The sequence below is a fragment of the Sceloporus undulatus genome, chromosome 1 (genome assembly GCF_019175285.1).
Source record: "Sceloporus undulatus isolate JIND9_A2432 ecotype Alabama chromosome 1, SceUnd_v1.1, whole genome shotgun sequence".
NCBI lineage: Eukaryota > Metazoa > Chordata > Lepidosauria > Squamata > Phrynosomatidae > Sceloporus > Sceloporus undulatus.
In genome coordinates this window covers 96,071,102-96,094,231 of record NC_056522.1, presented here as the reverse complement: position 1 = coordinate 96,094,231, position 23,130 = coordinate 96,071,102, and the positions used below count along the sequence as shown (strand labels likewise).

At 40.2% G+C, this 23,130-nt stretch overlaps 1 protein-coding gene and 1 long non-coding RNA gene across 4 annotated transcripts in view; one reads left to right on the top strand and one right to left on the bottom strand.

Moving 5' to 3' along the window:
* Positions 1 to 258: 258 nt before the first annotated feature.
* LOC121919139 lies at positions 259 to 5,265 on the top strand. The gene is made up of 2 exons (XR_006101403.1): positions 259 to 427; positions 5,083 to 5,265. It is a non-coding gene; the product is annotated as an uncharacterized LOC121919139 (long non-coding RNA).
* Positions 4,534 to 23,130, bottom strand: part of SLC18B1 (solute carrier family 18 member B1) — a 36,570-nt gene continuing 17,973 nt past the window's right edge. For all 3 annotated transcript variants that reach the window (XM_042445423.1, XM_042445424.1, XM_042445425.1), the window contains 9 exons: positions 20,995 to 21,151; positions 18,750 to 18,886; positions 17,459 to 17,560; positions 15,308 to 15,399; positions 10,622 to 10,717; positions 8,616 to 8,690; positions 6,390 to 6,483; positions 6,246 to 6,295; positions 4,534 to 5,098 (listed from right to left, as the gene is read on the bottom strand). In XM_042445423.1, coding sequence (XP_042301357.1) covers positions 5,032 to 5,098; positions 6,246 to 6,295; positions 6,390 to 6,483; positions 8,616 to 8,690; positions 10,622 to 10,717; positions 15,308 to 15,399; positions 17,459 to 17,560; positions 18,750 to 18,886; positions 20,995 to 21,151 — 870 coding nt within the window. In that variant the 3' untranslated portion in view covers positions 4,534 to 5,031. The remainder of the gene's footprint in view (positions 5,099 to 6,245; positions 6,296 to 6,389; positions 6,484 to 8,615; positions 8,691 to 10,621; positions 10,718 to 15,307; positions 15,400 to 17,458; positions 17,561 to 18,749; positions 18,887 to 20,994; positions 21,152 to 23,130) is intronic.

Here is a 23,130-nt window from a genome sequence, read left to right as displayed (position 1 = left end):
TATTGGCCATGACAAAACCCAGCAAATGCTTAAGCTGAGCAGAATGAGGTGTGTTTGAATAGGTAAATGACACTGGATAAAGTTCAGTTCCTGAAAAAGTGGCTGGACTTGTTTGGCTAGTATATAAGTGACAGAATGCCTGGGAACACCCTGAATGTGGAAATAAATTCAAGGTCCAAACAGTTAAAAGACCTGAGGATAAGAACAGCAAATAAATTACTCCACTTCTAAACCAGAACAAAATCATTAACTGTCTCCTCTTCCACATGCACACACACATACTCTGGAGTCAACACTAAGGTTGTTGTAAGAAGTACTGTACATTGTTTGTCTTTACAGCCCAGAGAAGCATCAACAAAAATATGGGTCCGGTTCAGCTCCCCCACCATTGTGTCTCAAGGATCACCTGGTCCTTTGCCTCATACAGGTAACTGCCTGCTATTAATTCTTATTAGAGAGAGTGAAGCTGCCTCATTCATTCCAACAGCTGTTTACTGTCTTCACCTCTTGGTAGGCAGGTCTTCTTAGAAATCACTACAATTTATGGGCCATTCTCTTCCTCTTCTCCTCCCATCCACCCATCCACCTATCCATTCAAATGATTTCCAGGAGAAATAACCATGATAGTGGTTGTTTTGCTAGTTAATAATGATGCTGTACCATCTTACAAAATTAATTACAAAAAAAAAATGACACTTAGAATCTGCCACTTTAGCTGATGAGAAGGCAGTGAAGAAGACCAATGGTGGCTCTTTCCTTTTGATTATCTCCCTTTCTCTCTGCCTGGTGAGCAGCAAGGAGAGCACCTATAACCATATTCTGTGCATGACAGGACTGATACATTTAGAGAAACTCAAACCTGATTGCTCTTTAGAACAGTGAACAACTTAGTGATGTCTAGTAGGCCTATTTTCTGTTCCTGGGACCCTCTGGGTGCCACATGAACCAACAAAAATGCCAAAACAAAGCCCTAGAAGTGATCAGATATCCACTTCTTGTCTTAAAATATGTGGGGAGGGCTATCACCTGTTCAAAAGGTAAGTTACCAGTCCAGGAGGCTCCCAGGAGAAATAATTCACCCTCTTGTTTTGCCAAAAGCATAATCTGGAATACACTGGGCCAACTGGGCACCACTTGCAGTCCTGGGGCCACACTTTGCCTTAGATGACTTTCCATCGGAAAGTAGTGAAGCTTGCCTAACAGCCTTGCCCATTTCTTTCCTGAGAGGGGCGAAACAGACAGTCAAAATAAACAGGTTTCCAGCTGGCTTCCAGGCAGGGTGTTTAGATGACGGAAGCCTTGAAGCCGGCTGGAAACCAGTCTCAAGCCGCCCTACAGGGAGAAAAGCCAGACTAAAAAGGAGCTGATTTTTTCCACTTCTTCCTGGAAAATGCACACCTTCACTTGTATGTCTAAATGTTGTGACACCAGAGCAGCTCTAAAGGGGTACTCTATCCTAAACCTATTTGTGCATATAAATGCTCCGTCACAGGAGTGCATTTAAGAGGTGGGGGTGGCAATGCTCAAAAGAGAAACTGTGACACCTCTCATGGAGTACAACATACACAAAACAGTCAGTAACATGGAATGAAGGGGGGAGGGGGTCATGATTTTACTTTGCCGGTATCTGCATGGGCACACCGCTGCTCTGCTGCCCTGTCCTGGTGAAGTGTTGCATATGTGAATGTGTGCAGGTTCACAGGGATGGCTATCCAATCAGATAGCAGTTGCCAGCTTGGCTTGAAGCCACATCATGTGGTCATGACATGCACACTCCAGTTGCCTTGGCAGGTGGTCTGGTTGGTGGGGTTTCAATGCGGCTTTGGAAAAGGCAGCCTCAAGCTGCTTTTTCCTGCCCATCTGTTTCACCCCTTTGTTACGTTTACAGTGCCTCGTTTTTGGTTTGTTAATTCATGCAAACTTTTCCCAGATCATCAGCCTCAATGGATGGAATATTGGTTTGGTTTTATTTATTTATTTTTTTAAAATCTGTCTTTTCCCCCACCTCAAACAAGAAAAGGGCAAAGCTGTTTCTTTCATTTTTGTTCTATACTGTTAAAAAAAAAATAGCTAGAGGGAGAAATGTGGTCTTTTTTACATTTACGACATTTAGCTGCCAGAATCTTGGGATTTGTTCTTTGGTGAGACACAATAGCTCTCTGGCAGAAAATTCTGAACATCTCAGAGATTTTCTTTTTTAAAAAAATGTCATATAATTGCATATGATAGAACCATGGTGACTAAAGTGATATCGGAGAGACCATTGTCCTAGCAAGATAAGCAATACACATCAGCTCTAAGTCACTGATGCTTAGAAACTATTGTACAAGAGGAGATGGGTCTATCTAACCCCCTAAAACTCTGAAGTTTACATTTCCTCATGTGTAGATTACCTGTGCAACTGTATGGTCCTAGGTAAAAAGCATACAGAACAATGGATACAAAGAGTTGGAAATTCAAAGTAGGGTCTCATTCTGCTTACGAGACCTATATCCTTATCTCCCAACCCCCTTACAAATACACGCTTGATCCTAGACTGAACCTTGATGACATTAGATTGAGTCTATCTCAAGTATGACTGTCACCCAAACCTAGAGCTTATCCCCACTACTGAAAAGGCAGTGAGACAATAGTTCTTGGCACTGGAATGGGACTTAGAATATTTGAAACTCAGTGGTTGACCTTGGATCACTCAGCACATCCTATCAAACTAGATTGTTGTGAAGGTAAAAATGTACACTGCCTTGAATGTTAGAAAAAAAGTAGGATATATATGTAACAATGATAAAAGAACTCAGTTGAATTAAGCCATTACTTGAAATTGTGGGCTGTGGATGGGTCTCCCTTTTGCTCTGTGGAAATACAATCCAGAACAGAAGGCAATGAATTTCAATGAAGGGAGTAGCTGTGTACCTGGAAAAGAGATGTCCCTTTTATTGAAGATAACCGGGAGGAATCCACATGCATGAATGTAGAGTTCATACACTAGAGTACACACAATGGGTTTGATCGAAAGGCTGTGTATTACAAGAAACTGAAATATGCCATAGAAATTTTACTATGATCAGAAGCACCTATGTTGGTAAATCGGAAGCTCATTCCAACTTACATTTAACCCAGTTTCCGATTCGCCTTCACTCCGTGTTGGTAAACAGATTCCAAAAGGTCTGTCTTTGCCACTATGAAAGTGGATCTTTTCATTATCCCATTGTAATCGCTTCTTTTTTGACACAATTGTTGTCCCCACTAGTTTGCGCCACTTCAAGTTCCATGTCAATCATCTGTGCATCATGAGTGACGTAAGCATCAGCCCAGGCAGCCCATCTTAAGAACTATATACATATATAGTGTATTTTCCGGCGTATAAGACGTCTGGGTGTATAAGACGACCCCCAACTTTTCTTGTTAAAATATAGTTTGGGATATACTTGCTGTATAAAATTACCCCTCTTCCAAATCCAAGGAGGGAGCAGACCAGTGGTGCTAGCACCAGCCATATGCTCCCTTGTGACCTCTGCGGAGGCTGCGGCCTCCTCAGAGGCCAGGAAGAAGGGAGCAGCCAGGCCACAATCGCGGCGATCGCGCCAGCCGCGTGCTCCTTCCCGGCCTCTGCAGAGGCCTTGGCCTCTTCAGAGGGCGGGAAGAAGGGAGTAGCCCAGTCACAATCGCGGTGATCGCGCCGACTGCGCGCTCCTTCCTGGCCTCTGCAGAGGCCTCGGCCTTCTTAGAGGCCAGGAAGCAGCCTGGCCACAATCACGGCTATCGCACCGAATGCACGCTTCTTCCCGGCCTCTGCGGAGGCCTGGAAGGAGGGAGCAGCCTGGTGGCGATCGCGCCAGCCGTGGAGCTCCCTCCCGGCCTCTGCGGAGGCCTGGGTCTGGGAGGGTGGGAGCAGGCCGGGGCTTAACCCGGCGTACAAGACGACCCCCAACTTTGAAGAACATTTTCATGGGTTAAAAAGTCATCTTGTATGCAGAAAATACGGTATTTTAAAATAAATTGACAGAAGATTTGATTCAGTGGTTTTGCAACTACTTGCCTCACAGCAGCAAAACCAATGAATTGCATCTTCTATCAATTTTTTTAAAGCAATTAATTGGTTTTGCAACTACTTGCCTCACTGATTGCAAGTAGATGCAAAATCAATGAATTGAATCTTCTATCATTTTTTTTTTAAAAAACATGCGCCTGTAGGTCACACCACAAACACAAAGGCAACACTGAGAGGGGAAGGGAATGGTGGATCTACCAAAAACTAAACATCCCTCTGCCATTAGTACGTCCACTCCAGAATGATGTGATTCAGATCTGTCGTTCTCACTTGTTGAACACGCTTCAGAATTAATTCTTTTCAAAAGAACTGCTAGGAAACTAGTGTCTGGAAAAACCAAGTATTTTTATGTTTGCCTTGCTTTATCGCGACAGAAATTGACCAAAGTACGATCAGAACCGATTTCAAATGGGAACAACAGTCAAATAGACTGCTTTAAATCATAGTGGGAATGAGCCCCAAGAAACATACAGAAGGAATTGTTTTTATAAACTGTAGTGGTTTGTTCTTTATTTCAAATTGGTACACAAATAATATCATAATATTCTTTAAAAAGTTCAGTGTAATATTCTTTGAAAGGTATTAACAAAATATACTTCTAAAGAAATTGAACCTGCATTTTTTTTAGTACTGGCTTTATCTGTGATATTAAAGTACAAAAGTAGAGAATTACAGAACGTATTTCACAGTGTGCAATGCATTATTTCACATTGTGCAATTTTTTCCTTCTCCATCTGCCATCTTTACAGGTCACAGTTGTAACCAGTTCTAATAGTTCATTGCAAAAATGTTTTTTTAAAAGGCATTTGTTTTCTGATAATGGAGAAGTACATTACAGTTCCAGAATCCAGAGATCGTAATGGATCATTATGAAAAGGGTGACCATATTTAAGGTTATTTGTTGCTCCTCGTTTGTGCGTTAGGCTTCTAAATTAGTCACAAGAAGTTTGGTTTCAGCCTGGAATGGCAAAGACTTCCAGCTACGTTTCACTTGATAAAAGATGAGCTCTTTCTTGCTCTGTGCCCAACAGGTTTTCACGACTGGATCTATGCAAAAAAGGGAAAGATTCTGAATGTTTTCAGCACACGTAACACGACAGAATCAAGAGACAGAAGGACTGAAGAAAAGAATATGAAATTACTAAGGCTGAATTGACTAGCAAATACTCTGTTTCAGCAATTTGGAGCAAATATAATTGTTGTTCTTCACCACACCCATGCTTTTTTTTTCTCTTTCCATTCTCCTCCCTTCTTCACCCACTGTAACCTGTCTACTATTTAACCCTTTTTGCTGTGATAATACAGATTTTATTGATGTTATGATACAAATGGACTTAATGTAATAGCTGCTTGTAATCCAGGTAACACAACACACCACAGCCAGGAAGGCTGAGATATTAATGCCAAACTAGATAATGCCTTATTCTCAGTGAAAATCTCTTTCTCCACTCCTACTTTGTATTTGGCTTTGGAATGATTTTGCCACTGGTGCCAAAGCCATGGATATTTCTATGTGGTGTTGTTTGGACCTTGTGTGTATGCGCCTTCATGTTGCCTGTCAACTTATGGCAACACCATGAATTTCATAGAATTTTAAGGCAAAAATTCCCCAGAAGTGGTTTTGCCAGTTCCTTGCTCTGAAATATAGCCTGGTATAGCACCTGGTATTCATTGATGGTCTCCTATCCAACTACAAACCAGAGCTGACCCTGCTTAGCCTCCAAGATCAGACAGGATCTGCTGCCTTTAGTGTAGTGCTATCAAAAAGGTGCAGAACACTGCAGAGGGAAGGAAAATACCACCAACATTGCAGGTAGGGAACCAAAAATGACACTGAATAGCATCAGAATAAGCTGAATGTTTAGTACTGCTAATGTTTTTTTCAATTTGCTTGGCTGCTTGAGACAGGCTACTGTCAAAGCAAATACATTTGGCAGGTTGCTGTCAAAGAACTATTGGGAATATTGGCAGCTTGTTCACTGTGCAATTTGAGTGCACACTACTGGTACCTGGATGAAAACCAGCCAGATAATCCAGGAGATTATTTTGATTAATCAAACAGGATGGGGCAGACATGTTGGTATTTATGACTTGCAACCAAACTGAAAACTGAGATTGTGATAATGTTTTACCCTTCTTAATTAGAAAGAAAACTTTATTTGGATCTTAAGAGAAAAAGTAACTATTACAGTACCTTCTTCTATGTGAGGCCTCGCAGATATAGAACATTCCCACTGCTAGCCCCTGGAAAGAAAAAAAAGGGTTAGTACATTTGTAGTGTTTCAGTTACGATATTAATAAAATAGAAAGTGATATCAAAGAAAGCTCTTTTACATACACTTAACAGTGGGAATCCACCTTGAATGGCTGCAGCCCATTCAAAACCCAGCTTTTCATTAAGAAATCCACCTAATGTTGGACCTACAAAAGACCTAAGAGAGAGAGGGGAAGGAATGAACTAAATTTAATGTCTGTCTTGAGATTCAGAATGTAAATAAAATAAAATAGTAATCTAACTGCACAATGTTATGCTTCTCACTAAATTTCAGAAGACAAAAATATAGCATCCTACAAACAAGACATCAAATCACACCAACAAAATTTCTTTTTCCTAATAGCTGTTGGTAAAGGCAAGGGTAAGCTTCCTTTCCATTAAAGAGTTGGAATAGCCTCTGCAACACAGTAGAACCAAAAACATGTCATTGTCCCCCGCCATTCAGTGAACTTTCAGATACTGTGGGACTCCAACAAACATAAGACTCAACTAGAATGGCCAATAGTCATGGATTATGGGAACATGAGTCCAACAATGTCTACAAAGCTACAGGTTGTCCCCAACTGTGATTTAATCAGTGCTTCTGGAGAACAGAGTCCAAATTTATTGGAACTTATAAATTATACTTTCGATGCATTTTTGAGATCTCTTTTCATGTTTTTCCTGCTTTTGTGTCCTGCTCCTTTCGCTTCATACTGTCTTCTGCCTTAACACACCAACCAAAAATAAATAAGTGTTATACATCATGAATTATTGACGAATTATAAAAAGATGAATTTTTTTTGCTTGCTGGAACTGGACAGTGTAAAATTTTCCAAGGAGACTAAAACTAACAGAACTGCTGGTCATGCTGGCTGCTAGGTTATGGGAACTGAAGTATCACCAGACAGAATGCCCTCTGGTCTCTTGCTTTCTCCTTCACTATTTTGGCAGGCACCATATGAAGATGCTTATGGAGACTGTGTGTTCCTCCCCTATCCCCATCTAGCCTGCCCCCATCACTGAGAAAGGAATACCAGCTCTCAGCTGAGTTTGTGATCAATTGGTTCAAACTCAATGCCATATTTTTAGAAACAAAAAATCTTTTGTCAGATTACAAAGGTTTGAGATACATGACCCAATGGTGTGTGTTTGGAGTCTGAATGAATCCTTTTATTTGTTCACATGATTTCCCCCCTATAATTTCCCTATTGTGGATGCACGCAGCTTTCAGATTATTATACTTAACACTTTGGTTTCTTTCTGTAAAATGTTTCTTCATTAATACTGTGCAGCAGACATTAGTAAGTGAATTTAAAATAAAAATACCTCTCCGTCTTTATGTATAATATAAACATGTGAAAGCATGGGCACTTTTCCTCTCTAATGTTATGACGGAGAAGGTAAGTGAACAATGAATAATAATAATAATAATAATAATAATAATTATTATTATTATTATTATTATTTATAATGCACTGTAAATTTGCCATGCAGTAAAAAATGGTGGGTGCGTAAAAATCATTACAATTTAATGTCACCTGCAACTAACTTATTTTAGGGAATTTGAAACTAAGAGAGTACAGGTATAAAACTACTGTAAACTAAATATCCACTAAAGACACGAGTGCTCAGTATTTCATGTCCACTAAGAATGCTGAGCCCACAGTAAAATGGACTGGCAGGAGTGGGTTGGTTTTCCACCTTGACAGAGTCCCCCCCCCCTTTAAGTATTCACTGTTGATGTAGCTGCTGCTGCTATATGCCTTCAAATAATATCATATGGTTTTCTTGGCAAGATTTCTTCAGAGGTGGTTTGTCATTGCTTTCTCTTAGGCTGAGATTGTGAATTGCCCAAGATTAAAGTGGTTTCCCCAGTTGGCCAGGTATTTAAAACCTAGCTGCCATGAATCCTATACCAATGCCCCAAACAACTACATCATATTGATTTTATTTTTATTTTTTAATTCTTCATGAAAACTGCAAACGTGGGTTCCCACCAACTATCTTGATACTGCTCCTTCATGGTTAAATGATACTGTTATAGTTACATAAGGATGGGCATGTAGAGAGATCTTGTAACACCTTTGTGATTAACTAAAGCAAGGTTGACAGCATGAGCTTTCATAGACTTAAATCTACGAAAGCTCATTCTTAGTTCATCTCAAAGGTGCTACAAGATCTCTCTACATACTGATTCTACAGACTAACAGCGGCTATAGCTTTGAATTCTACCACTAAGTACAGGCATGTTACATTCAAGTACACAGAGTTGTGAATAATGTAGGCATACCATGACTTTCTACATACCCAAGTGACCATATTGCACTGAAGAGCCCCGACACCAGCCCTAACAAACTTAATCCTTCTTCAAATCCATTCTCACTGCAAAAGGAAAGATACAAACAGGTTATCTGCCAAGGTTGCATCCCCCCAGTTTTGGCTTTTTACAAGGTTTGATATATGCAGCTTAAGAGACAAGTGTTGTGTAACCAAAAAAGCAGCATCATGTACAATTGAAGTGGGCCTGAGGTGAACATGGACCAGGGGATAAGCATGGTCCTCCTGGGTTCCAACCCTCTTGGGTTCTTCAACATAGTACAGGCATGCCTCAGTTAACAAAGCCTCTGACAAAGAAGCTCATTTTTACAAAGTATGCTTAAATCTGCCCATTCCCATTTTCTTTCTTGTCCTCTGTCTAGCTGGATTTTTAAGCAGCATTTCCATTAGGAGGATGGTGAAGGAGGCCTGCGAAATACAGACTTCCAATACCAGGTTGCAGCTGTGTGTGCAATAACAATTCAATAAAGTAGGTCAGAGCTCAGGGAAAAACAGGACTCTGATCTTACTGTAGCTGTGTTTGCTTGACTACAATAGACAAGGCAAGCAGCAATAGCCTCCAGAATCCCTTACTAGCATGCATGAACAGCAAAACAGAAAATCCTGTGCCCCAACAAAAAATGTTAAAAATAGCATGTTAACAATACATAGGTTTATAAATCTGACCACTTAAATGGAAATCATAAGAATACGATTACTGGTAAAAGGAGGAGAAAAATATCCCTGCACATAGAATCATAGAATTGTAGAGTTGGAAGAGATTGCAAGGGCCATCCAGTCCAACCCCCTGCCATGCAGGAAATATAAATCAAAGCATCCCTGACTAGAAAGTTCAAAATGTTTGTGTTTACCTCTGCAAGTCTTAGCTGACCTTGTTCATTTCACATGTGCATATAGTTAGTTTTGGATAAAATGTTTGCTGACAATTGAATGGTCTTTCTTTGTTGAACATATCCCTATTCTTTCCATGTTACTTCTGCCTCTGGTACTAGATTATTTGTTAAAGAAACAGTGCTCAAAAACACTTCTACTGTACTTTGTTAACTAATTTAAACCTCTAATGACCCAGTCCCATTGCATAGTGGTTTCCCAAATGTATGTTTATTTTTCTCCTACTCTGAAAGGTTAGAATGAATTTCATTAAGGCTTAATAACCAGCAGCGTGAGCTTTAAGTTAAAATATGCTGGATATTTTTGGTCCCAGACTTTTGCCCCACTTATCTATGGAATGGAGAACATGGAATTCAACCCTTGGGCTGAAAGAGAATTCCCACCCCTGACTCTCAGTCATGCCTTCTCATTAGAGCAAAATGGGTACTTCATACACTTTCTCTCCCAGGGTTTTCCCTGCAAGAAGAATATAACTGAGTTTCATATCATAAAGATTATCAAAGTAGCTGAATAATGCATCAAGCTCACAGCATGTGGAAGGATTTACTTGAATGCAGCGTGTACTGGGTGAGAGAAGTGTTGTCTCACAGATGGAACATAATCTTACTTGTCTTAAAACAAAGTACAGGCACCCCTCCATTTTCGCGGACTTCGAATCTGCCTTGTTCACCCATTTGCGGTCGGCAAACGGAGGGGGACAAAATCGGGTGTACGCCACCATTCAAGCTAATGAGGCTTGAATACTGGTGATTTTTCATTTTTTTATGGTGGAGGGGTACGGAACGAATCCCCCGCAAAAATGGAGGGCCTACTGTATTTAGCTTTAGATATTTAGAGCCGTCATGGCATAGATCTGTAGTTAATTACCTCAAGGTTAGGAAACGTGTGGCCCTACAGATGTTGGACTGCAAATCCCATAATCTCACACCATTAGCTATGCTGACTAGAGTTGATGGGAAATACAGTTGAAAAAATATCAGGAGGACCACACATTTCTTATGCCTGTGCCACATGATTTCAAACAGCTCTGCAATAGGCAGTTTTGAAATAATAAATTAAAAGTTTATATAGCAAAGATAACTTACTATGCACAGCTGAGTATCTCAGGGAACACCGGCATACTGCTCATCCCAAGAGAGAAACCAACCAGAACCAACATTAGAACAAAGAGCCAAAGCTTGCTGCAAAATAAATAAATAAATAAATTCTAAAATAATCTGAGAAAGTAATACTTAACCCATGTGTAAGTGTCATATACAGTCTGTTACATATTTTATCACAGAAAAACAACCTAAACTCCAAGCTTCTGTACTGAACAAATGCACACCTGTCTTTAACTCTACTGAATGTGGTCCTATCCCCATTTCTGCAGCCCTCCCAAGCACACAGGACACCCTCAAAGCTGTCCAACCCCAATTTTTCAATAATTCAGAAACATGCCAAAATGGGCAAAAACTTCTCCAAACCATGGCAATTTAGCTTCTCTCACATCAAGACCCTCCCCCACCCAAAAGAAAAACACCCTGGAATAAATGGGTGAAAACTGGCTAGAAGTGAAATTGGAAATGTTAGTACAGTACATCACTGTCTGTGGCTGAAAATGCACAAGTGTGACCAACTGGAGGGGAAAATTTTGGAATTAGCAACCTTTGCATGTCTATAGTCACTAGTAGTCAGATTGCATGCCACTCTCTAATTTAGGCTCAGCATGTTGAAGGTAACATCTTGTTTGTTTGTTTGTGTGTTTGTTCACATTCAGTCTCTTCCTGCATCACCTACTCTTCTTTTATTCTCTGGGGTCTCATCTGCTCCCACACCACTCTCTTCCTGCCTGTCTTCCAGGAAGCATGTGTGATAAGAGCCTCTCCAGGTGAGATGCTCCAACTCATCTGATACAATCCAGTATTCTTTCCTTTCTTATCTTTCTTCAAGAGGATGAACTTGGGTTAAATATTCAAAGGTATTTGTGAATAAACTACTTTTATATACCTTACAAAGAAGACTCCCTTTGATTTCTTTCTGTGCTAGATCCTGTGTGCTGGGTGGAGTAAACTGGTGAACTGTTCAACTTCTGCTTAGCACATCAATTACTCTGTTTGAGAGATCTACTACAATATTTCATATTTCCCAAAAGAAACTGGGCTAAATATGACCCCACTGCAATTGCCCACCCTAGCTTTGCAGCCTTAACTTGTCTCTACAACAAGGCTGGCCCATCTGAGCTTAGGATGAGGCCTTTCCTCCATCCATAGCCAGCTCCTTTACAGTGTAGTGGGCAGATAAAGCAATTGAGTTGTGGCCTGCAGCCAGGTCCTGGGGAGGAGAATCTGGACCCCTGATCCTAGAAGTTTCTCCTCCTCTATTCTGCATATACTTTTGGGGATGTATTGCTGCTGTCAGGGAAATGAAATGGCAGATGCAGCAAAGCTAAAGGCATCCAATAAGTTGAGATTTGAAAATTACATTTATTAGCCTAGTCACAGCAATGCTGTATAAGCTTTCAAAACCACATATTATGGGATCTTGAGATCTGAAGCCATATACGCACACACAGAGATTCTTTCATTTCAAGCAAAGGACCTCCAGTTTTGCCATGCAGGTGCCTATTTCCCCCCCTGAACACTTCAGGATGTGCCACATGCCCATTTTTTTTGTGCAAAACTCTTGGGCACAAGATTTTTTTGTGTAAGATATTTGTTGTGCAGGTTTTTTTGTTTTTGCACAAAAAACAGCAACCTTGTACAAAAAATACATGTGGCTGTCTGGAAACAGTGGCTGACATTCTGTATCACAGTAACATATTCATAATTTAGAGTTATGAATCCATAACTGCTCTGTATTCAATAATACCATGTACTCGTAATTGGGACACTATTGTCATGATCATAAATGCACCTCTCAAACCCCACCTAACAGTGAGCAGCTGAATCAAACAAAGGAGATCTGCTGAGAGAGTGCAAGGATGAAGATTTTTCCAGCCCACAGGATGAAGATTTTTCCAGCCCACTACCCACCAGTGAGCAAAGCTGTGATAAGGAATTGTGAAAGTGTTCCTGATCCAGATTGTCCCAGGCTTGCACGATGACAAGAGAGGGATATCATTTTCCTATGCCCTGGTCACCAGCTGAAGAGACATCCTTTGCTTGATGCAGCTGCTGGCTATTAAGTTAGGACTGAGCAGTAGGGCTTGTAGATGTTACTTAGTGTATATGCTCATGCATAAATTGAGAAATTCTATCCAAAAAAATAGACCCCAAAAACCTGGGTTGATTTTGCCCTAGATCAATCCTGGTGGTTGGAGTTTGCTACAACTGAGCCTTTTGCGGGAGAAAAGAGTGTGCGGGGAGAGGTGGTCTGCACTTGGGGTGGGACCTGTCCCTGCAGAGCAAAAGGATCAGTGGGGGCAAACCTCAGCTTGCCTCCATGTAGCATGCCAGCTGTCTGGCTGTGGTGCTTTTGCTCATTCTTTCTCAAGGCAGAAGTGGCTGGGGGAAGGTAATAGTTCCTCTCCAATGAGGATAAGTGGCATGCTGGCAGGCATTTGGCCTAAGGGGTCAAGTCAGCCAGAACTGTGAGCAGGGAGAAGGAACCTAGAGTGGGGAGAGTTTATATTAATCCCATGCTAAAAGGGCTACTCACATTTAGTTTGCTGCCCCACATTGCCAACATCGCAGCTCAGCTCTAGAGAATCACTGTGCAGGCTCCAGCAACAACTCACTCTAAAGGGAACTGTCAAAAAGGTAGGCTGGGAGGAGGAGAAGGAGGGGACACCAGGGAACATTCTTTATGTTTGAAGGTACCCTCTAGTCATTTTATTGTCCAAAGGTGGATTGCTAGGTTTGTGAAACAGGGCATATCTGCATCTATCCCCTAAAACAGAAAGACTTCCTGTAAGAAGGGGAGCAGGTATTCACTGGGCTTTCTCAATCACCGTCTGCCTCCCTCCACTTCCTGTGTGCTCTTTTCTGCTACCACTCTAGTACAGCTCTGCATTGCCTATGATGGAGGCAGCCTGTCTTTGGGAGGAACACACTGGCAGGCATGTTTTCCCCTTCAACCTGCCTAAAGCTCTGATTTTTTTCTGCTTATTTTGTTGAGCAAACTGGATTTTAACCCCCTGTCTTTTTACCCTGTTACATGCCCATGTGTATTACTATCAATTTATATACAGGTCATATCTAAATCCATAACTCTGGCCTCAAAACTTGCACTTGACTTATAACTGAGCATATATTATAGCTGGACATTTGTAAAGTTGGACCTCAGATTCCGCAAACATGCCATCCGTGTATTTGAGCATCTGTGGACAGCAAGCCCGCATTGTCCCCAATGGCAGAGTGTGCATGTGGCACAATTCTTGTTGTCCCTAGTGGCAGTGTGTGCATGCAGCTACATCACCATTGAAGACAACTGGACTTCACCTAAAGTCCTGTTGTCCCTAATGGTGGCACAGCCACGTGCACACGCCACCATTGGAGACAACATGGGCATGATCATTGGTGTATTTTGGCATTCACGCGCAGGGGTCCAGAACCGATCCCCTACAGATCCTGAAGTCCCACTGTAATTAAGTAGATGACATAGGATACTGGCAAGCATTTTTTTTGCAAAAAAGACCCACAATGCTCACGCAAAAAAAACAAAACAAAACAAAACAAAACAAAAAAAACCACACATGTATTTCTATACAGAATAATTTTCTGAAACTATTTGGGATGTGCGAATATAGTGCACCCGTGTCATATGCAGGTACGCTATATGTGGCTTCCAGCATATGCTGGAAAGGCTTCTCCCGCGCCCCAGAAGAAACAATGGGGCGCGGATCCCCTGCATAAGGGAAGGGCCAACTGTACTGGGTGAAAATTGCCCAAAATTTTGGCCATTATATTATTCTTCCTGACTGGATTTCTTGGTTTTGCGGAAACACAGTTTTTGGCCAAGTAGTGAATATGTGCTCATTACAGTTTGGATCTAGGCCATTTAAAGGACCATATCTCCCTACATAAGCCCATGAGAGTTTTAAGATCACTTGGAGAGGCCCTCCACTCTATCCCGCCACTTTCTCATGTTCATTTCAAGGGAACAAGGGAGAGGGCCTTCTTGGTGGCTGCTCCCAGATTTTGGAATCTATCTAAAACAATTGCATAATAGTGGATTATCAGATTGTGCCAAAAAGAATGGCAGTGGGATATCAGTTTCCTTCCAAAGAGAGGTCGGGATGGCTCCATGCTTGCTGTCCTTCCAGCAGCAAGTTAAAATATTTTTGTACTGCCAAACCTTTACAGTTGAAGTTGGGCTCTTAATACTCTCTATATAGGTTTGTTTTTATTGTTTTAATGTTTTATTATTTTTAACTGTTTTAATATGTACTATTTTCAAACACTTTTATCTTTTAAATTGCATTTTATTCTTTTAATGAGTTGTTTTAATACTACAGTATACTAGTTTAATTCTATTTCAATGTCCACTGTTTTTAACTCATTTGTTTTTTAATTTGTAAGCCCCTTTGTATTGCAATTTTGAAGGGAAAACAGGATATTAATAAATATCATCATCATCATCTCCTCCTCCTCCTCCTCTTCTGTTTCACTCTTGGATGAAGTGGCAAGAAGAGAGAGTGACTAAATGGCAGAATTCAGCTTTTCCTAGTAAACATTGGACACTTGAAGGTAGGGGATACAAAGCTGTATGCTTACTAATTTCCTGATAAATATAAATGCTTCATATAAACAAAAGTCCAGTGTTATAAAAGCCAGTGATAGATAATCTACCTTTCAATGTGTAAAATGGGAGCCGGTCCCAAGAGAAAATAGCATAGTGCAGTCAGTAGGCCCCCAAAGGTCAGTAACCATTTCCTTAAATGCTGCAAGATACAAATAAAGAGATGATAAACATAACATTTACCAAAATATCACATTTCAATAAAATCACATTCTGATTTTTGCCATGTGGAATGAGGAATTTGTAGACTTGTAGATCAAAATGGGGAACCTTGTCAAGCTCAAGAAAAGCTGAAACAGTCAATTCAACTGAAAGAAAAATGAGTTTAGATGAGAGATGTGCAAACTATGCCTTCAGACTGCATGTGACCCCCCCCCCCCGAGGTATTTTATTCCCAAAGAATGCACCCAAATGCATTCTAGGGGATGTAGAAGGCATTTCCACATGTTTGGAGGCCTCTTGGGCTGCCTAGGGGTCAATATAATTTTTGTAAACATTTTGAAAACATTTTTGCTCTGAAATGCTACAAAATGTCTCCTAGGTGGTGTGTGGCACATTTGCCCCACATTTTAAACCTGACAATTCAATTTAGGCCTAGGAAAGGCCTTTTTGAAACAAAAAACATGGTGAAAAATGTCCCCATACCCTCTAGAGACCTCTGAAGACAGCATTTATAGCTTTCCAAGTTTCCCTAGGGGCCTAGGGCTTAATGCAGCCCTCTAGCTTTCCAGTCTCTCACATCTGCTTTAAATGTTCAAGGGCAGAACTATGATGTTCAGGATAGGCTTTTGCACTGTCTGAGTCCAAGTCTTAGCTCATTCAAAGCACTATCTAACTTCATATTCAAGGACTGGCCTCTGGGTCTGGTGGGACTAATTCGTGTTTTTTTTTTTATCATGGTGGGATTTGCTGAACCTTTTCTACATAGACTGAATGTTATCCAACATTCCTAAAACTATTCAGGACAAAATTGAAGGCCAGACAATCCAAAACATTTTTCTGCTTGAGATTAAGAGCAGAAGGGTGTCCCAGCTAGTTCTTTTACTAAAATCAATTGGACTGGCAGTTCATTAGTTCTTCACCAGTGGCTATAGTGACAGGGGGTGTGGCAAACAACCTCTTGTTGCCTTCAATCATTTGCCCCTAAAGTTACTTTCTGTCTTGTTTTGCCTTGTTGATGGACCAGCTAACCAAGGGGTGCAAGCTCAATCTGAGGAAACAATGTCTTGAGCTATGCTGCTGAATGGAGTAATCCAAATAGATGTTCAAGAAAATCTAGAGCTTTTGAGAATACAATTAAAATCACTGCCCTATTCCAAAAAGATAAAACAGTGCCCCCTGTACAGCACCTCCAAAACAGCTATGTATTGTCTGTAAGCAATTACTGTACACACATTTTAATGTGATCATGACATTCTTGACATTTTTCTATACTATACAGAAGTACAATAATACATATGTAGGCTGGGAAATAATTGAGTTTAAAGTCACCTTGAGGGCAGTAGCTTTAATTTATTAGGGAACAAAATAATGGATTGTTTTAATCTGAAGCCCAAAACTAGTGCCAGCTGTACTTTATTTGAGGGAGGTGTCCTCTGTGGTATTGCTACAAAATGGAACCTCTCCTCAGCCACTGTGTCCCCCCTAAAGAAGACCTTCGTATCTGTATAAGCTCCTGCTATTCAGGCAGCAATACTTAGCTCTTTGTTTATGCAGTATACTGCTCAGTTGGCTTAAACACTGATTTTACCTTCTGCAAACAAACGGAACCTACATTGGTGGAAGTATCTCTATACTTTCTTGCAGCTATCAATGAAATGAAATCTCAGCTATCACAGTCCAACGATCAAACAGTTACACCATACTCACTACACCATGCTGGCTCTCACATTGACTATCAATGATTGGTTATCAGTCATTGGCTAACTATGACAACTGGTTTTTAAAGATTTGAAGACTCAGCTACTATTATCTATATGTAATTAGCAGGGAGTGGGAGGGAGGTGGGCTGAAAAGAACACTACAAAAGAACATGTGATTCATACTAGGTTTAAGACATTTGGTGTGTTCTGATTTCAAAACAAGAATTTCTGCTAACCAACCACTGAATTTCAAGCATTGATATCACAGCATTAGAACCGACAAAAATATAGAACACATTTTTTAAAAAATTAAAAGAAATGGAGGAGAAATATACTCACTGGCTTTGTATCACTAAGAAAACCAATTAATGGTGAAGATAAAGAATAGGAGAGTGCTAGCCCCAAGAAAACAAGTCCTATATAGCCAGCAGGCAATCTGAACTATAGAAAAAAAAGCAGTATTATTATTAACATTGGTTTACAAAATTCTACTTTCTTCATCTGTATTCTCTGTAACATTTAGGGTATCTCACATAATCCAGCAGTTAATAACATTGTCAGAAATTTCATGTGACTTTGGATAAGACTATTTGAAAGATTGTTATAATATATAGGCCTGCACAGGTCTTAAGGTCTTTGAGGGAGGCCTTTCTATTGGTCCTAACTCCCTTGGTGGAATATTTGGTGATGATGGGAATGAGAACTTTCCTATGGTAGCTCCCAGGCTCTGTAACAAACTACCAAGCTAGGTTAGGTTGGTCTCCCTAGTGTATTCTTTTGCTATGTGTATTATCATAGACATAAAATGGCATCTGTACATTTTTAAAACTTGAAACATGCCTCTAACAACCTCCCAAATTTAATAGTTTCAATAAGACAGAAATGGACTCTGTTTATAATAAATTAGCGCTTGATTGTTATAGTTTATTAGGAATTAAACAGAAACCCTGATGCGTTAATTATTTACTCAATAAAAAAGGAAAAGTAAAGAAAACCACACAACACTAATGCAAAATTTTCGTTATTCTGGTGTTAATATTCTGAATCCTTACAATGCCTGGAACCCAGACCTCTCCACTACTTTGTTTGGCTAAACCTGTCCTATCTCAGTCTGTTTTTGGCTTTAAAGATGGGATAAGAAGGCCTTGAAAACTAGGTGCCATTAGCAAGGCTAACAGCCTGTATCAACTGATACAGTGCCTCTGAACTAGGTCCAAAACACACTATAGAATTAATCCAGTTTGAGACCACTTTAATTGCCCTGGCTCAATGCTAGAGAATTCTGGGAACTGTAGTTTTGTGAGACATGTACTCTTCTCTGTCAGCAAGCTCTGGTGCCACAATAAACTACAATTCCAGGATTCCCTAACACTGAGCTTGGGCAGCTAAAGCAATTATTTCTGCAGTGTGTTTTCGACCCTAGATTCAAATCCACAAAAGCTGGCTGTAAAACAACCAGCTGATCATAAAAGTGCCACTAGATTCCTTCCCCACCCCCAACAGAGACATTCTGTTTGAAAACTGATATCCCACTGCCATTCTTTTTGGCACAATCTGATAATCTACTATTATGCAGTTGTTTTAGATAGGTAGTATGTTTCCAAAAATACTTTTCTCTAATAGTGCCTACCTTTTCCAAGACAAATAGTGACATTGTAGGATCTAGAAATCCTAAGCATGCACTTAATGAAAATATTGTAAGACTGAGGAGGATAATTTTAGGTATAACAACAAGCTTCCAGAATGAATCTTTACTAGGCGTTGAATCTGTAATGAAAGAACACACAAAATATTGTAATTTTGAACTTTATAACAATAATAATATTGTTGGTGATATCGTGCTTCATATAATAAAAGTCCCTGACTGAAAAAAATATTATCGTAAATTTAACTTAAGGGCAACAGACATTCAACCCTCACTGCAGAAGTAATCCAGTTTGACACTGTTTTAACTGCTCTGGCTCAATACTAGAGAATTCTGGAAACTCTAGTTCTGTGAGGCATTTAGCCTTCTCTGTCAGAGAGCTCTGGTGCCACAATAAACTACAATTCCCAGGACTCCCTAGCACTGAGCCAGGAGCAGTTAAAGAGGTGTCAAAATAGATTATTATTTCTGCAGTGTGAATTGAACCAGAGGGATGAGGACAGACACCTGGATGAAGACACCACTATTTTGACATTTTCAACATGCTGAAGATGCTATTGTTGGTGCTCAATCTACATGAACCTCAAACTTAAACCTCAAATCAGAACAAATCCCATATGAAGGACACTACTATCAGTGGCAATACTAAGTGGGTCTTTGTACTGTGCTTCACATTCAGCTGAACCTTCACATTTCCACTCCTGACTCATTAAAAAAACAGCATAAAAACTAGTTCCTTTTAAAATTTTTGATGAAACATGAGAGGCAAAGTTCAGCAAATGAAAGAACTCTGCTGAATATAGCTGTCATTGAGCCAAGGCTGCCTGAGGCATGTGGTGTGAATGGAGAGATATTAGAAAAAAAGAGGTTTCTGTGTGTCTTCAAGTAATTTCAGCAGCAAAGAACATGCTTTAAATACAGAAGGCCCCAAATTCAAGCCCTGGCATTTCCAGGCAGTTGTGGAAAAGACCCATGCCTGAAACCCTAGTAGCCTGTGTTAGTCAGCGTAGACAATACAGAGTTAGTGGCCCATGATCTAGCCTACTGTTCTCACTGTCTGAGCTTCCTTTTTTTAAAAAAAGAAAAGAAAAATATGCTGTGGCCCATGATCTAGCCTGTTGGCCTCAACTGCAGCAAAAGATGCCAGCCAAGCACTAATGATGAAGAAAAATTCAGCTCCATTTAGTCTGCTTCTGCACACAGAATGGGGAGCAGTGCCATCTTGTCTTTTGTTCATAAAATGTCTTGGGCTGATGTGTTTCATACGGGAGTACATATAAAAGTACCTATAGTTTAGAGTAAAGTGTGTTGGACTACGACTCTGGAGACCAGGGTTCATAGAATCATAGGCCTGTTACAGACAGCCAAAATAAAGCTGCTTCGAGTCACAGTGGAGGTATGGTGTTTCAATGATGCATGCGTCCTGAGTCCAGAAGTCACACCAAAGCCACGCTCCTGGAGCGTGGCTTTGGCCTGACCAGAGCAGAATACAGTGGCACTATTGCTTCCCTTGATCTAGACACTATACTTCTATTAATGCAGCCTAAAATCGCATTGGCCGTGTTCGGCCGTGAAACCCACTAAGTGACCTCTAGGCAATGGCAAACCTTCTCTGAACAAATCTTGCCAAGAAAATCCCATGACAGATTTGCCTTTGGGTCGTCATAAACCAGAAATTACTTGAAGGCACACAACAACAAACAGATTAGGGCTAGAGGTTTACTGGTCATTAGCATGACTACAACTTGGTAATATTAATGTTTCACATAATTAGTTTCTATTTCTGTGGGGTTAAATCTGTTGGGCCTATTGAGAACCTGCAAACATTACATTTTAAAAAACTGTAGAACACAAAATCATTGAGCTAGCACAACCCTATGTTACAGTCCCCAAAAGTACAGTAGTTTCTGCAAGTTCTGGTTATATCTATAGTAGATCTATAGAAATGAACAGAACTTGTTAGTCACAATTAACGTACATTTTACTGGTTTCAGTGGGCCTAGACTAAGACTAACATTGGATTTTGTCCAATATTTACAATTATAAAGTGTAAATACTGAACTAAATCCAATGTTAGTCTTAGTCTAGGCCTACTGAAACTAGTAAAATGTAAGTTAATGAGGGATAACAGAGTCAAAGAAAGGAATAATAGTGTAAATTAAAAATTAAAAAGGCAGGTTTGCTGCTCCTCTTGGCTTTGAAACAGAAAAGCAATAAAAACAGTACCTACCGTATTTTGGTAAAATATACATATAGAGAGGCACCAAGAGCAACACTAAGCTTCCAAGTACAATGAAAGGGACTTCATAGCCAAACGACTGGTATAAAAAGCCACCAAGAGGGGGCCCAAGTACTAGTCCTAGTCCAGTAAAAATTTCAAGGCTGCCCTAAAAAAGGAAGCAAACAGCAACAATGCAATCAGATAAAAAGGTCCTTCTGGCAGACATTCCTTAGGTTTTCAGGCAGATTTCCCTCAACCTATGTGAACCTGGGAGCTTTTGCATGTAAAGTAGATGCTCTGCCACCACATTCTGGCCCATCTACAGATGAGAATCAAAGGCCAAGGACACAACAAGGACCTGAGATAGCTTTGGCAACAGTAAAGCATAAAGTGGGATCACAAGAGAAGATCCAGACAAGTCGATGTGAATGTACACCAAACCCAACATGCACATTTGCTAAGTTAAAGGCAATGGCTAAAAGGAATTCTATACTAACATTAATAGTTGCTTGCCCCTAACATACTTGACTGGGCATGCACTGGTCACAAGATTCAGTTGGGACCCTGATTCATCACTTGGGAAAATAGCCTGATTCAGCTCAGATTCGTCTGAGAGCTGCTCAGTTTGATTCAGGTCTAAATTTCAATTTGGACCTAAATCCAAACCTTCATGTCTCCTATCAATTACCAAACAAGAGATGTGGTGTGGTGGTGGGGTATTCAAAGGGATTTGTGCTATGGGCCTTTAAAATGTGTATCTTTAAAAAATGAACTTCCCGCAACTTTTTAATGTTGGAAAGGGGAGAGATTAGATTAAATTTAAAAATATGGTGCCTTTTAAACAGATGAAGCTTACCTGATTGCAGAAAGGGGTACAAGGAGTTTTGTGCAAGAGCAGCTTTTTCAGTTTAGAAAGCCCCCCTCTTAAAAAAATCTTCTTGGGTTTTTTAATGGTCAATTGTTAAAAGAGATAGTTAGAACAGAGATGGAGAGCAAATGTTTCTTATTAAAGAAAGACTAATTAACCAACATTTTAAAAAGATAGGTGTGAAGACTGGGGTATAAGGGAAGCTCTCAATCTGAAGTTGGAAATGTATCATAAGTATAAGAAATACAGATATGCCTCTTGTTAATACTGGCTTTTGCCAAGCCATCTGTGGCTGCAGTAATTTATGAGAAACTGTTGCAAATTAATGAAATATTTGTGTGTTTCTTTTTGGTAATATGGGTCAGGCAAACTTTGTATAAGTGTTTTTAAATAGCATGTTGATATGTCTAGCTGCTCCAGTCTGAGGCAATTTCATTATTTGTGTTGATTTGTGTTTATTTTTACTCTTTAGTGATAAATACATAGTATTCATTGTCAGAGGGCCAGCAGGATATTGGGAGACCAGGGTTCAAATCCCCACTCAGCCATGGAAACTTGAAACATGAAAACACTATGATAGGTTTGCTGTAGGGTCACCAAGTCAGAAATGACTTGAAAGCACACAAAAATAATTCAGTTACTTTTCAGATTTTCTTTTGCTTTCTGTCTGTTTTTAGAATCAGCTTTTATTCCACCTCCCATCCAAAACTGAAGTGATGGCAGAGAAGTATTTTGGTTCTTCTTATTCCATTCCATACCTTTAAAAAATGATGTGTATGAAAGCTGCAAGTGTCATACAGCCTACTCTAGGTAAGAAATCTGAAACTTCAGGAAGATAAGTCCAGTGGTTAGTGAGTCATAATGAATGAAAACCAGCTGAGAACTTGGGTGTTTGGCCAGTTGACACTCAAGGCACAGACGATAAAACATGACTGGGAAAATGATGGATGTAAAACACACAGCGGGAGAAGCAGAGGGATTTTAACATCTAGCATTTACCAAGCAAGAACCCACTACTACACTGGTCCAGGTCCCACAGTCTCTTGCAAAATACTTACAATGTTCCTATTTTTGAGGAAAGAAAACAAACAGAAGCACGAGACACAAGACCAGTTCTGTGATATATTACTTCAACATCCCTCCACATACTTCAAAACTGAGCCTAGAAAGCCTTGCAAAAACATTAACTATGAGTGTGGTGTAGTGGTTTGCACAAAAGATTAGACTCTGGAGATACAGGTTTAATTGCTCATTTGGCCATGGAAACTGGCTGGGTG